The sequence below is a fragment of the Cydia strobilella genome, chromosome 8, assembly GCF_947568885.1.
Source record: "Cydia strobilella chromosome 8, ilCydStro3.1, whole genome shotgun sequence".
Taxonomy (NCBI): domain Eukaryota; kingdom Metazoa; phylum Arthropoda; class Insecta; order Lepidoptera; family Tortricidae; genus Cydia; species Cydia strobilella.
This window is the reverse complement of record NC_086048.1, coordinates 9392669-9408746: the sequence shown is the minus strand read 5'-3', so window position 1 is coordinate 9408746 and position 16078 is coordinate 9392669. Positions and strand designations below refer to the sequence as shown.

At 40.7% G+C, this 16078-nt stretch overlaps 1 protein-coding gene across 2 annotated transcripts in view; it reads right to left on the bottom strand.

Moving 5' to 3' along the window:
• The window catches only part of LOC134743602 (uncharacterized), a 137455-nt gene that overhangs the window by 85145 nt on the left and 36232 nt on the right, over positions 1–16078 (bottom strand). For both annotated transcript variants that reach the window (XR_010128032.1, XM_063677162.1), the window contains exon 2: positions 9062–9505. Coding sequence is in view for 1 of the 2 variants with exons in the window: in XM_063677162.1 (XP_063533232.1) it covers positions 9062–9488 (427 nt within the window). In the remaining variant the exon portion in view is untranslated. The remainder of the gene's footprint in view (positions 1–9061; positions 9506–16078) is intronic.

Sequence of the window (16078 nt, the reverse complement as noted above, 5' to 3'; positions counted from 1 at the left end):
CAGTAGATGGAAGTTCGAGGAGCATTTCAAGCGTTTGGCTCCGAAATTGCTTTCTGCAGCCGGAGCGCTTGGGCGGATCCTCCCAAATCTGGGCGGACCAGGAGGAGCCTCCAGGCGGCTCTATATGAGCGTGGTGCGCTCAATGGCGCTTTACGGGGCACCAATATGGGCGGGCACTCTGGGAACTCGAAGTGCGGCCCTATTGCGTCGGCCGCAGCGGGCCATAGCTCTCAGGGTGGCCAGAGCGTATCGCGAAAACTCGCACGCAGCAGCCGGCCTGCTAGCCGGAAGCCCGCCTTGGGTACTTGAAGCCAAGGTTCAGTCCGCGGTCTATTGGCGGGTGCTGGCAGCAAGGAGGGAGGAAAACTGGCCCGCCCCTCAAGAAGTTCGCAAGTGGCGGGAAGAAGCACGAGAAGTGCTATATGAAAAATGGTCGGAGCGTCTGGAGATCCCGGGAGCTAGCCGGGACCTGGTGGCCGCTGTTCGACCCGTTCTGAAAGAATGGGTCGAACGCAAGCACGGTGCACCCTCCTTCCACCTCACACAGCTCCTAACGGGGCACGGCTGCTTCGGCTGGTACCTGTGTGAGAGGGTGGGAAGAGAGCCGACGACAGCGTGCCACCACTGTGATGGAGGAGCCGTGGACACGGCTCAGCACACGCGCGAGGTATGCCCTGCATGGGCAGAGCCTCGCGCTGCGCTGTCCGCGGCTGTGGGAGGAGACCTCTCACTGCCGGCGCTAATACGCCGTATGATCAGCAGTGAGGAGGCATGGGCGGCAGTGGCTTCCTTTAGCGTCACTGTTCTAACGCAAAAGGAAGCGGCAGAGCGATCGCGCGAGGACGACGCGAACTCGCTCCCTCAGCGCCGAAGGAGACCAGGTAGGCGGCGAAGAGCCTTCGCATCAAGGATAATGCCGCCTTAACGGGACCCAGCGGGTGATGGGTCGGTAGTTCCATCACCCGCATGAACAGGTTCGAGCTGGAAGGCCCTCGAGTGTTCCGAGGAGCCTTCAACGAAGTAAGCTGCTAGAGCGGCCGTAAAGAATGGGTTCGCAAGAACAACGCCGACGGGGTATCGGAGGTCTACAACCGAGTTCCCGAAACCCCGTCTACAAAGCACGCGGCGGAACACCCCAGGGGGTTTAGTCCGTGGGAGTCGGACATACCCACTAGGCTTCTCCCGGGCCAGTGGGATCCATAAAGGATTCCCCCTGGGTCATCAAAAAAAAAAAAAAGGTGTATATGGATAGGTAATATTTTTTGAAACATAATGCAAGTATCCGAACGGTAGCTTGATATGGGTTTTACGAGTATAATACATAGATTATAACGATGCAATCAATACAATATGAGTCACTTATCTCTGAGTTATCTCCAATAATAGAAAATATTGTTGAATTTGGAAACTTGACAGGTCTGATATCGTTTCACAACATCCCTACACAAGCGGCAAGTCTGTAAATGTCTTTTCTCAAAAATGGACGGCAAAGTCGACGTTGCCGGTTAAAAAGTAGTTCGCGAAGTGCGTAGTTTATGGTCAGTCAAAAAATTAAAAAGTTAAAAACATTGCAGTCTCGATTTCGGGACTGCAATGTTGCATACAAATTCCATTATTTGTCGAGTTCCAAACTTTTTAAAAGTTGAAGTGGCCATATCAAATGAAGGCATAGGTCCAAACAGCCAAACAGATGATCAGTACTTATTATTATGAGCCCGGTTACGATTTTAGTCGCAAAAATGTAAAGTTGATAGATTTCTTCTGTGAAATTGTACACCTTTTGTTACCTAATTGAAATAACAAGTACTGGTTTCTATTAGCACGACTTCTTATCTCTAGGTTTATCAGATCATTTTTTTTGAAAAAAGGCTTACTAAATTAGTAATGAATTTTTTTCTGATGGACGTTTAGGTAAACGCGTGTAAAGCACTGACTTTGATGCTCTTATTTGTAAATTTCGTAAAGTTTGGACTGCTAAAAATGGTAAATTTGTATTACACATATTCTGTACTCTAGGTTTATCAGATTACATTGTTGTTATATGACTTAGAGTTCGAGGAAATGAAAGTTAAACGAATTCAATTTTCTCCAGAAATGACCTCAAAACAAGTGACAATTTCTCCGAAAATCTACTTATTTTCGACGTAGATTGCATACTCAAATAATCTGCAATGTTTACTTAAACTGTTGTTGTACTTCATTTTATTTAAATTGCAACTTTTATTTTCTGACGATTTTTTAAAAACTTCCCCTTTTTCTGGTATAACATCGGTGACACGCGCTCGCGGCCTCAGTCCCGCGCGGGAGCTGGTAGAGGCAGGACGTTTGTTGATCGGCTCCGCACGTTGCATCGACGACGACGAAGTTATTTATCATTGTGTGCGTCGCTCGCCGTGTAAAAAGTTATATTTGTTTGCGTGTTTGGCTGTACTGTGTGCGTGTAAACTGCGACCAGAAACTTTAATCCTTGGGTTGTAAGTACTTGTTTATTAACCGCCTTCAAAAAAAAGGAGGTTCTCAGTTTGACCCGTATGTTTGTATGTATATGTATGTATGTATGTATGTATGTTTGTTCGCGATTATCTCGCATTTGGCTGAACCGATTTTGATGCGGTTTTTAGAAAAGTGTTTGTTACATTCTGGAGAAGGTTTTAGTATACATAGAGCTGAGCTGATGCTGAACCCTGGCTGTACCTAGTGGAACGCAGGTTTAGTGCAACATAGGCACACGCTGTTTTGGTCTTCCGACACGTCTTGATGAGCAATTAGGAGAGCAGTACCCAAGATGGAGCTGATGCTGAACCCTGGCTGTACCTAGTGGAAATCAGGTTTCGTGCAACATAGGCACACGCTGTTTTGGTTATTCGACACGTCTTGATGAGCAATTAGGAGAGCAGTACCCAAGATGGAGCTGATGCTGAACCCTGGCTGTACCTAGTGGAACGCAGGTTTGGTGCAACATAGGCACACGCTGTTTTGGTCTTCCGACACGTCTTGATGAGCAATTAGGAGAGCAGTACCCAAGATGGAGCTGATGCTGAACCCTGGCTGTACCTAGTGGAAATCAGGTTTCGTGAAACATAGGCACACGCTGTTTTGGTTATTCGACACGTCTTGATGAGCAATTAGGAGAGCAGTACCCAAGATGGAGCTGATGCTGAACCCTGGCTGTACCTAGTGGAACGCAGGTTTGGTGCAACATAGGCACACGCTGTTTTGGTCTTCCGACACGTCTTGATGAGCAATTAGGAGAGCAGTACCCAAGATGGAGCTGATGCTGAACCCTGGCTGTACCTAGTGGAACGCAGGTTTAGTGCAACATAGGCACACGCTGTTTTGGTCTGTCTTGATGAGCAATTAGGAGAGCAGTACCCAAGATGGAGCTGATGCTTAACCCTGGCTGTACCTAGTGGAAATCAGGTTTCGTGCAACATAGGCACACGCTGTTTTGGTTATTCGACACGTCTTGATGAGCAATTAGGAGAGCAGTACCCAAGATGGAGCTGATGCTGAAACCTGGCTGTACCTAGTGGAACGCAGGTTTGGTGCAACATAGGCACACGCTGTTTTGGTCTTTCGACACGTCTTGATGAGCAATTAGGAGAGCAGTACCCAAGATGGAGCTGATGCTGAACCCTGGCTGTACCTAGTGGAAATCAGGTTTCGTGCAACATAGGCACACGCTGTTTTGGTTATTCGACACGTCTTGATGAGCAATTAGGAGAGCAGTACCCAAGATGGAGCTGCTGCTGAACCCTGGCTGTACCTAGTGGAACGCAGGTTTGGTGCAACATAGGCACACGCTGTTTTGGTCTTCCGACACGTCTTGATGAGCAATTAGGAGAGCAGTACCCAAGATGGAGCTGATGCTGAACCCTGGCTGTACCTAGTGGAAATCAGGTTTCGTGCAACATAGGCACACGCTGTTTTGGTTATTCGACACGTCTTGATGAGCAATTAGGAGAGCAGTACCCAAGATGGAGCTGATGCTGAACCCTGGCTGTACCTAGTGGAGTTCAGGTTTCGTGCAACATAGGCACACGCTGTTTTGGTCCTCCGACACGTCTTGATGAACACTTGGGAGAGCAGTACCCAAGATAGAGCTGATGCTGAAACCTGGCTGTACCTAGTGGAACTCAGGTTTGGTGCAATATAGGCACACGCTGTTTTGGTCTTCTGACACGTCTTGATGAGCAAATGGGAGAGCAGTACCCAAGATAGAGCTGATGATGAACCCTGGCTGTACTTAGTGGAACTCAGGTTCATTTATTGTTATCAGAACTTCCACCCCCTTTTAACCCCCAGTACCTACTGCATGTTAAACGTTTGGTAGCTCTGGTCAGGTGCCTGCTTCATCTGGCAGCCCTCCAGGTGTTCCAGGTCTTGAAGAACTTAACCTGCCTACAGCATACTCTACCAACTTCAGATTAAAAGAGTTTTACCCCTGATCCGATGCGTCCAGCAGCACTCCAGGTGTTCCAGGTTTTGAGCTGTCTCCGTCATACACTTACCCACAACACGTTGAGCGAGTGTTACCCACCCTTTGCCCTTGACCCTTTGCACTCAGCAGCACTCCAGGTGTTTCAGATCTGGAGCTTTCCCCATCATACACTACCAGCGGCACGTTGAGCGAGTGTTACCCGTTACCCCTGACTCTTTGTACCCAGCAGCACTCCAGGTGTTCCAGGTCTGGAGCTTTCCCTATCATACACTACCAGCAGCACGTTGAGCGAGTGTTACCCCTGACTCTTTGCACCCAGAAGCATTCCAGGTGTTCCAGGTCTTGAGCTGTATCCATCGTACACTACACACTACCAGCGGCATGTTGAGCGAGTGTTACCCCTGACCCTTTGCACCCAGCAGCACTTCAGGTGTTCCAGGTCTTGAGTTTTCCCCATCATACTCTACCAGCGGCACGTTGAGCGAGTGTTACCCCTGACCCTTTGCACCCAGAAGCACTCCAGGTGTTCCAGGTCTTGAGCAGTATTCATCGTACAACCAACCACACGTTGAGCGAGTGTTAGAAGAGTGGAGAAGAGAAGAGGATGACTTTGGAAATAAAAATTATTATCACCCTTCCCAACGATTAAGACTATCTCCATAATATCAAATTCCATCCAAATCGGTTTTATTGGATCCCATACAAATTTCCATACCCCCCCCCCCCCCGCCGTTTCTGGGGTAAAACCTATCCTATGTCCTTCCCCAGGACTCAAACTATGTCCATACCTCATTTCATCTTAATCGGTTCAGCGTTTATTGATTCCCCATACAAATTTCCACCCCCTTAAAGGGTGAGTTCTTGAATAAAAAGTATTCTATGTCCTTCCCCGGGACTCAAACTATCTGTATACCAAATTTCAACAAAAGGCTAGTTTCCCCTCTGGGTTGGAACGTTGGAAAGTCAGATGGCAGTCGCTTTCGTAAAAACTAGTGCCTACGCCAATTCTTGGGATTAGTTGCCAAGCGGACCCCAGCAGACTTCCATGAGCCGTGGCAATAAGGCTGGGATAACGCGAGTAAGATGATTATATATATATAAGATATTGCCTTAGTGCAAATCATTATCATCATGCTATATAATTTGTATGTATTATATGAATACCTAGGTAAATTGTTAAGAGTAATAAACGATTATATCAAATTTACCGAAAGTTTTATTTTAACCTAATTAAAGTTATAAAGTGACGCATAATGTTGCGAAAGTATCAATATTGTTTAGGCGGTCGCGTTATTTTAAGCAGCGGCCGGCGTTCGGTTACTGTGTAAAAGTCGTATCTTCGCGCGTTTTCAAATCGACTACGGGCTCTTATAATGTTGGTACCGCGACTATTTAGGTGTCTCAAATAGGTTGGCGTATTTTCAGCAGAAAAATACACTTCCATTTTTAATTAAAAAAATTAAACGGCGGCAAAGCAAATCTTTTTACTTTTTTCTGTGAAAATATATACATAGGAACGTTGCTTCTGTAAAATATTTCTATTATATTTGCATTTATAGCGCCATTTTTGAGAAAAGCATTATATATGACTCGGCTGGAAGGCTACTTGCTGGCTTCGGATTCAATTAAACGGACTCCCAAGGTCGTCCGTTTAAAACGAATCCTCAGCCAGCAAGTAGCTACTTCCGAGCCTCGACCATAAAGTACTATTACTAAGCGTTCATGTTACATATTATTTATAAAACTTAGCAAAACTTTGTTAATTATCTTTTTAATTCTAACCAAAGATAGATATTTCTAACAAACACACATGTCAAAATGACAGATAGAGAAGTACTATTATCAACATCTTGTTCGATTTGATAAACGTTTATGCTATCAATAACGCCAATAAAAGTCTTTAAATGTTCAATTTGTTTAGTTGTATCTTCTTTCGAGAGCCAAATCTCCGTCTAGCATAGGCCAAAAATGTATAACTAGACTAATAGGAAGTGCCAGTTTAACTATATACGTACGTGTACCCTAATTATTTACACAGATTTATATGTATCAGTTCCGTATTGTTTGTTAATTGTCTGGTCGCGCGGGATTGTAAAAACCGGTGTAGTTTAGTTTGCCGACTAAACACGATTACATAACAGGTATTGTGCAGCGTTGAGACATTTGTATCTACTTGAATTTGCCAGTTTCCTGCATTCATTAAATCTGAGAAATAATCTGAATAATGAAAAGATAAATAGAAGCAAGAACTTATAGAGAAATAAGTAAGCATAGAGTGGTCACTCCGTACATCAGGTTTGTTACCAAAACTCTTATTATTTTCGTAGTCGACATCTAGCGTCAAGTAGCGGATTTATCAGTATTGCAACATCACAATAGATGTCGCGACGAACGAAAAGTCTAATGCTCAACAATTTCAGCTAATATTATAACCTGATTAACCGAACCCTATTTCTGTTTGTAAAATATTATATGAAAATTGTTGAGCAATACACTTTTCGTTAGTCGTGACATCTAGTGTCAAGTAGCGGTACTGATAAATCCGCTACTTGACGCTAACAAAACATATGTATTAAGTGAGCACTCTATGCTTACCTACTTATTTCTCTATGAAACTGGTCATTTCTGTACAGAGACGCTTTTATTATCAATTATCATACCTAGAGCTAAATCTGTCATAATTTTGTATTTTGCTTTTAATACAATACTCTTTATTGCACACCTGACACAGTTTACAATACATGTCCAGAAACAAAAACAATTAGAGTATCAACAGGCGGTCTTATCGATTAAGAGCGATCTCTTCCAGACAAACTTTAGGGTAGCGCAGACAAGAAATCAAAGTTCCAAGTTCTGCCTAATATAATTAAGTTAACGCCATAAAATTCATTTATTTTTAAAAGCAACACAAAAATAAAATATGTACATATATGCAAAGAGGATAGAGAGTATAGAGGGTTACTGTCGTAGTAAATTTTGTAGTCACAGTTTTACTGTCATCGTTCGGCACAGGATTAAAAAGAAAATGACTAAAAATATCAAAAAATGTATATATAGGTACATATATATGGATGTTTTTTATTTTAATTTTTATTAGAACGCTGTATGACTTTGACCCATGTTCTTTCACGAATATGTGTTAAAATTGTTAAATATCAAACGGTGTCGACATCTACTCGAGTATAGGCCAAAGGTATGGCGCCATCTATTCGGGAGTAATTTTTTCTTGATTTTCCGAGGCACGTGTTTTCTTAGACTTTACTTATCTTATACGGAGTTACATATATCTTTGGTATATGGGACTGAATGAGGCATCTATAAAAATGACTTGAATGAGATTTTGTATTGAATAATTGGAGATAGCAAGTATAAGTAACTCTTGTCGGAGGGAGGAAAAACAATATTATTTGTTTGATTACTTTCGTGTTTGTTCTTTCATCATATTTCCAGAAAGACAAAATAGTAATATATTTAATAAAATTGTAATTGTATTACCATTAAAAAACCGGACAAGTGCGAGTCGGACTCGCCCACCGAGGGTTCCGTACTTTTTAGTATTTGTTGTTATAGCGGCAACAAAAATACGAGTACATCATCTGTGAAAATTTCAACTGTCTAGCTATTACGGTTCATGAGATACAGCCTGGTGACAGACAGACGGACAGCGGAGTCTTAGTAATAGGGTCCCGTTTTTACCCTTTGGATACGGAACCCTAACAAAATAAGTAGTCAGGACAGGAAAAGGAAAGTCTGTTTCTTATTAGTTATTAGTTAATAGAAACGTAACAACAGCAATCTCATCGATGAGTTGATTACATGATTACAGACAAAATTGCTGCTTTGTTCTCAAGGACTGATATTTAGTTATTTCCGCGTAAAGGTACTTTTACCCAATGACAGAAAATACGTGCTTTAAAATTAAAATAATATAATGTCAACGCAAAACAGGTAGCATCAGGAAAATTGATGAAAACTGCGGTAAAATTTCGATTAGATGGAACTGGTAGCTTGCCACATTAATAAAGAACTAACCATATTGCAAACCATGACCTCTTTGGCAGAAGCCTATTAAACAGCATCCTTTAGTCATTATCTTTGAAATGCTGCTTGCCTAAATTACGGTCATTTGATCATGCCGCGGAGTGGGGAATTTGTTGCCGACATTTTTATAAGATTATCAAGAAATCGGCAAACGAGAAAATATATACGATATTTACGGACTAAAACGTATTTTCAGCATTTTAATTGAAAATATTGCTTTGTTGTATATGCTGTAGGTATTTAAAATGTAGTCAAATTATGAGTAGATCATCCAAATCAGGTACAGAGGGCATATATTATCTTAAGATTAATATTTCCGAACCGAACCCCGCGCGAGTTCCGTCTTTTGATGCCGAATTTTTCTACAGGGCTTAGGCGAAATAGGCGATACCAGTGAATGGCAAAATACAACACAGACTACACAGAGTATTTCGCCTACAGAACTACCTAATAGTACTTGCAAAGGTACTAATGCATCTGAAAGACACGCATACGGTGTTCCAGCCAGTGTATGAGATTTTTACACAGTGAACGTTCTGTACTTTTGGATTTATTTTGTTCTAAAACAACAAGACTCACCTGGGTTTGCTGGCATCCTGCGTCGTCGGGCCGAGGCGCGCCTCACTACAGTCGACACCAACGAGTCCATCTCACTCCCGGAATCCCATCGGGACCGGTTGATCACAGACTTCAACACTCGCGCGTCATCCTCCGTGTCCCTGTCGCTGCTCGTCGGAGGGATGTTGGACTCGTCACTCTCAGGCACCGGGGCCTTCACTTCACGGTTAAACACTCCTATCATCGTCGCATCCTGGTCACCGGTGAACGGATGCGTTAAAGTCCTTCTTATGTTGCTTTTTCTATGCTTGGCTTTCGTGCCTTCGGAGAGGGAGCGATTGTCTGACTTATCGTAGCATTTTAGGTCGGACGGTGAGAGAGATTTCTTTCTGGAGTTTCGCCGTTTGTTGCTCCGTCGCTGTCTGCTTGACTCTCTTGCTGTCTGCATTGTCGTTTCATTTGTGTCTGTGGAAGAAAAATGGGTTAATTTTGAATTTCGGACTCAAAACATATTTAGAGTGGGGTTTTAATGTTTAATATAATTTTTATCATATTTAATAAGTTTTAACAAAATTGGTAAAAACTGGACACCAGGATTACCTCAGTGTCTGTCTTTATCCGCTTGTGGCACCCTACCTACAGGTTATGTACACACAACTGTTGTTTTTAGTTAGCAGAGGTGCTTGTTATTAATAATTACATATCTGGGATTTCCAGTTGGCTAGAAAGTAGTAATTAAGGTTTAGTGATTTCCTGTCATAATCAATATCACTGGTATCTAACCTATTACGTAGTCTTTAAATCATCATAACCTTATCCCTAGCATCTTATAACAGTATAAGATACTTTATTACTCGTTACTTAAGACTCGCTCGCAAGATTTATCTGTTTGTGTGTAAAAATAATTTGTTTTTTTTTTTATTTACTAGCCTATTATGTTGTCCCACTGCTGGGCAAAGGCCTCTCCCCTTGTCTTCCACGACTCCCGATATAGTGCCTCCTCCGGCCAGTTGTTGAGAAAGGTGTCTAGGTCTTGTTTTTTTTCTAGATAATATTATGTAATATTATGTAAGTAAGTAGATACCGAATTATTTCAAAACGACACATATGTCTGTATTTTTGTCATAATAACGTGGACGTGGTTACTAAAATACGTACGTTTTGGTTGATGCCGTTGCAGTAATGTCGCAGTTGTTTATATAAATCTAATTCCTCATCTCGTGCCTTCTGAGGCTGGACCTCAGAAGGCACGAGAGGACGAGACTTCAGTTTGTTTAAATTAAGATATACTGGTTCATTATAAAAATAAATAAATTTACTACGTTTTACGATAACTTGAATGAAATCAGTATTGTATAGGATGCTGCTGAATATACCAAATTATTTAAAAGAGTTCGCTAAACCCCTAATTGGTCCCTGAAGCTATAGTTTAAATAATAAGTACTTACCATAGAGTCCTGTGCAACCGAAGCTAGCCGGTTATTTATTTGTGTAGCCATAAGTAAAGGTAAAATTTTAGTATAAATGTAATTACTGGTAGAATATTATTAAAAGAGTGTCCTGGTTCCGGCAATTTCTGGTTACCTATTTTGTAGTATATAAAGCTTTGTTACTCTCATTTAGTGTTTATATTTGTTTCTGGTAATATTTAGAACCCCTCGAAAATAACTGTAACAGTGGCCAATATTTTACAATGCTATAAATTCCACTCTTAACTTACTTACTTTGATATATATAAAAGTATATTTAGTAGAATAAACTACCTTATGAAGCAAACAGCAGCCACAAACCTTAGAAATTATAAAACTATCCGCACTGCAATGGTAGGTATCGCCATTCCATAAAACAAATAATCGTCACAAGGCGTTATCGGCGTAAAATTCAAAAGCAATCACAGATAAGAAACGTTTGAGCAAACTTTTTAAATCGCGGCGCGAAACGCGACTTTCTTCCAGTAGACTAAGGCGGTGACTGAACATTGTGTATTGAGCCAAAGGCGTCGGTGCATGCACGGGACTAATTGTTTTAAAAATTAAAAAGTTAAAGGTCGCGTTCAATGTCGCAGCGAAGCGAACGCGTCCGCAGCCTACGCGCTGCCATGTAAACTGAACTGTCTTGTGCAGTTGTTGACAGTTCTCGTTCCGTGATCACTTCAGGAAATGAATCCGTTCTGTTCTCAATTTACAAGGCCATAATAACATCTGCAATCGACCCTCCATAGACGGCTTATTGAAAACTCTTTTACAATGGATGAGAGTGAAATGAGGCTATAAAAACTGCATTATTCGCTTTATTTGTTTTGAGAAGGTGAGGCCTCTTCAGATCTCGTTAGAGTCTGTTCGGAAAGAGAAGAGTCGTGGAATGTATTGGGCCCCATAAATTCCACGACTCATCTCTTTCCGTACAGACTATATCAAGTACTGACCACGACAATACACCAATTAAATAAAACGATGCCAAATAAAGAACTGCCCGTTGACCTAAATTGCCGCTGGCTAGTGAGATTAAATTAAATGGATTAAAAAACCAACTGCGGAATCCAATTTCAAATTCGACGCCGGCAAAAATAGAAGTTGCACGCGTCGTATTTGTTTTAGAAATAAGCACAAAACAAAGACTGTTAAGTTTTATTGTTATGTTGAATGTGTTGTTTGGGTAGCTCAACATATTGAGCAAAAACATATCGGGCTTACGCAAGCTGGACAAGACAAATTAGACGAGCAAACTAATCTAATCACAGGCGTTAATCAAAAGTGCACTGAGTTGGAAACCTTCACTCGCACGTTTTTTACACACTATAATTCTTTCTATATCTTTTGCAAGCTCGCTTCTCACAGCACACTTGAAAAATAATCCAATATCAAACTAGTTAGAGTACCAGTCAGAACGAGCGCTGATTGGGATATGTGTGTGGAATAGGAATACACTAGTAGATATTGGTAGAGATCGAGTAAAGTACTTAATAACTGACTTGTAATGTATGCAGTAATGTGTGGCAGTAATCGCTAATCGCTATGCAGAAGTCTTGTAATACAACTTTCAACCAGAGCCATGAACATAAACATGCTGATAGAGTCAACCTTAAGATGGGGAAAACGTTTACCTTCTGATGTAATTTAAATATGGAGACAAACACCAGGGCTTGGTGATACGAGTATGTAATTCGTTTTAAAGTCAAATTAAGTCTGCTTTGTCATGAGAATATTAACTTATTGCCGAAATTCACACCCATTTAAATTTTCGCGTCAGGCTAGCTAGTGCTCTATGTGACTGATTTATCCAACCAGTATTTGAGGCACAGAAAATAGAGCGAGAAAGAACGTGTCATGGGTTAGGGAGGCATGGGTCGTGTATTGAAAAGTGGGTGGAAATGTAAGGAACTGACTGTACTATACATTTAAATATTCTGTTTTATCAAGTGGTAAAGGCACAGATTAATAAATAGTTACTACGTAACAGATACATCATTCCCATACAAAAGCGAAAATACCTACTCTATAATAGCCTACAAAATCTTAATAATAATACCTGCTGCTCAGGACGAGAAGAAATGTACCATAAGTATGCGCACAAAGAGTCGAGACTGCCTTGCTCGCCGTGCGAGCCACGTGCCAACGCGTCATCGTAAGAATGCGCTAGGGTTGTACTGTTACTTATGTTATTATTGTAATAAAACGAATGTTGCGAATCAACCATATTTTATATTAGTCAATCAAATATTTAAAAACAACACTTATAATACCTGACTCAAAAAACTCCTTAATTTACGATTTATCTACTTATGTTCAAAGAAATAAATAGTGACAAAATTCATAAAGATAGATTTAAAATACTACTCACCTTTCTTCGTCTCTCGGAAATGAAAAAACCGGCCAAGTGCGAGTCGTACTCGCCCACCGAGGGTTCCGTACTTTTTAGTATTTGTTGTTATAGCGGCAACAGAAATACATCATCTGTGAAAATTTCAACTGTCTAGCTATCACGGTTCATGAGATACAGCCTGGTGACAGACGGACAGCGGCAGCGGAGTCTTAGTAATAGCATAGAGTAACTTATACTAGAGCGGTACTGTCATAGTAAATTTTGTAACCCCAGTAAATTCACTGCCATCTGTCGACACACTTTAAAACTAAAAATGAAGATTTATAAAAATACGATAGAATGTATTTAAATATAGATATATAAATGATCTTTTTTATTTGCATTAATTATTTTTATTATTTTGACCCATGTTCTTTCACTGATATGCGTTAAAATTGTTAAATAACAACAAACGAAACCGTCAACGCCATGTATACGACTGTAGACCAAAACTAGTAGCGCCCTCTGAACGAGAATCAAATTTTCTTGATTTTCGAGGCACGTTTTTTCCTTAGACTGTATCCATCTATTACGGAGTTATATCTATCTTTGGTAATAGGGTGCCGTTTTTACCCTTTGGGTAAGGAACCCTAAAAAAACGACAAATTTTCTTTTGTTTTTTGACTTTTACACCCATCTACTGCACAATAATTACGTGGTTTCGGCATTTCGAAGCGTAAGCGCGGGAAACGTGCGGTGCTAGCGCTCAGGCGGGCGTTCGGCGGCCCTCTGTCGATTATATCGTCGACGATACGCCAAGCGGTAGGCATATAGCGCGTGGCTTTGAGCGAGTGAAGGAGGCCTGGTAAAGGGACTATAACGTGAATAAAGAAAATTTAAGACTCTTCAAACTCCCTCTCAATCATTTAATGACGAAATTCAATCGGTATCGATGCAAAGTAGTGGTGGAGTGTGGCAAGTCGCCGTGATTTCTTGGTGGGAGTAGGAGGTACAGTTAGACTTGCCAATAAGTATGACGAGTTCAGCTTCCCATAAACAAGCGATGGGTTACACGTTTCCCATGGCTCGAGACAATGCAGTATCTGGAATCTGCCCGTCAGTTATTCGTACGTGCTAATAATCGCTTAAACACAGAGAGGGGTATTAAGGTCGTGTACAATGTGATACTTCCATCTGAAGATGGTCCGGGACAAGATGGGAGATTAGTACCTAGCTAAACATGATCCGTATTAAGCTTGAAGCTGAAGGAGTTGGGTTCACATCCTGGTAAGGGCATTTATTTGTTTGGTGATCACGGATATTTGTTCCTAGGTTATGGATGTTTTTTCTATATATTATTTGGGCCTGTATATTGTCATATCAAGTTTCAGTGATCTTTACTAAGAAGAGTAAAAAATAAGAAAATCATTATCGAACGCATTTATAATAAAAAAAAAATACTCTAAAATAAACGAAATCTAAGCGGCATATAAAATATCGATTGAAATTTCGCTGAAGCGACGCTGACTAACAGTTAGTTAATTATGTAAAATTTTAGTTTATTTAAAACAAACACAAGTCAGAAATAATACATTAAATAAAATAACATTATCCTATTTTTATTTTTTTGTTTTTTATTAACACAAAGTATATACATCCTAAAAACTATGACAGTGAACAAAGCCCCCTAAGGTTTAACTGCCGCTGTAAAATACAAGCCTAACCTAAATCTAAACTAAAAAAAGCCCCTGTGAGCTGTGGTATAGTTACGAAGATGCTGGCCGCATAACCCCATAGATTAGTATATGTTATTATTACACAAGCCAAACTAAAAAAAAATATATCAAAGGAAAAATTGAAAAATTCATCGCTTCGGGCAAGACTCGAATTCTCCTCCCTAAGGCGTGTAAACCCGCTTGCATTACCCCGCTGAACTGCAAGACTAATGCGTCAGTTGTGTTGTGCAGTTAAATATTTTATTTCAAAGGAACGCAACTTTGTATGTAAATGAGATCGTCTCTGCTGCTAACAGCAACACATTTAACTGACCTTTAATAGACCTTATTTCCTTATTATAAGGTTTAGATTCGTCAGTAACTGTGACCACAATGGTACATCGTTCAACGTAAACTTTTTATCATCTTCATAGGAGGCATGTTGAATTATAATTACTTCATTAGAGCGCAGGATTCACACGTTCAGGTCTCATGTTTGAGTAATATTAATTTAATCCCGTTGCAGGTTGCAGTTAATACTGTTAATAGGCCCCTGGCCCAGTAATTATACTATTATTTTGGGAACTTAACCAGTTTAGAGCGCTGAGGAACTATCGCGAACATCAAAAATCGATTTTCGTTATCTTTTTTGTGCTTCTCTAATGCTCTTGCATATTCGAGCGGCACAGTAACAGTAAACTAAATTTTGATTTTCGATATTCTCGGCGGGTCGTTTGTTAGGCTAGACTGTAGAAGACCTACGTCTTAGGCTGCGTTTCCACTAGATATATGCGAGGATGCGTTACGAGGTAGGGAAGTGTTTCTTAAGAACCAATAGAAACTTGTTCAATAAACTAGCGCTGCGCTGGGCAAATATGTAAATGAACTGATTCTATTGGATAACAAATACATCCTCGCTACGCATCCTCGCACATCTCTGGTGGAAACGCAGCCTAAATTCAGTATTCTCCAAGTTAAATTCTTTGCAAGTCATTCTCCTACCTACTTCTCAGAATTGTTTGAGTTAGCGCTTAAACAAATACTGAATGAGGTAATATTAATAATAATTAATAACAGTCTCCTTGTTTGCATAAGTATAGGATTAAATATCTTGTCAAGATATATAATTATGTGTTATTGCAATAGTTTCGCCGTACGACTTACTCTACATAATTTTGCTGTGCAATACATTTTCAAAGCACGCACGATACAAATAAATTGATGATAGAGCAGTAATTATTGTCGATTTAGATAACAGCTTGTAATTATATTCTAAGTGGACTACATTTATTAGAATAATAACAATCCAGCATATACTACGAGTAGTTATGACATTTAGGCCCGCTTGGACCATTCCACTAACCCGGGGTTAACCGGCTAAACCTGGAGTTACCATGAGTACCAGTACAATTTGACACTGGGTTAACGGTTTGGCCGCTTAACCCCGGGTTAATGGGATGGTGCAAGAGAAACACCTAAACCTTATTGATTTGCGTAAATAATTACAACAAACAAGTATGTT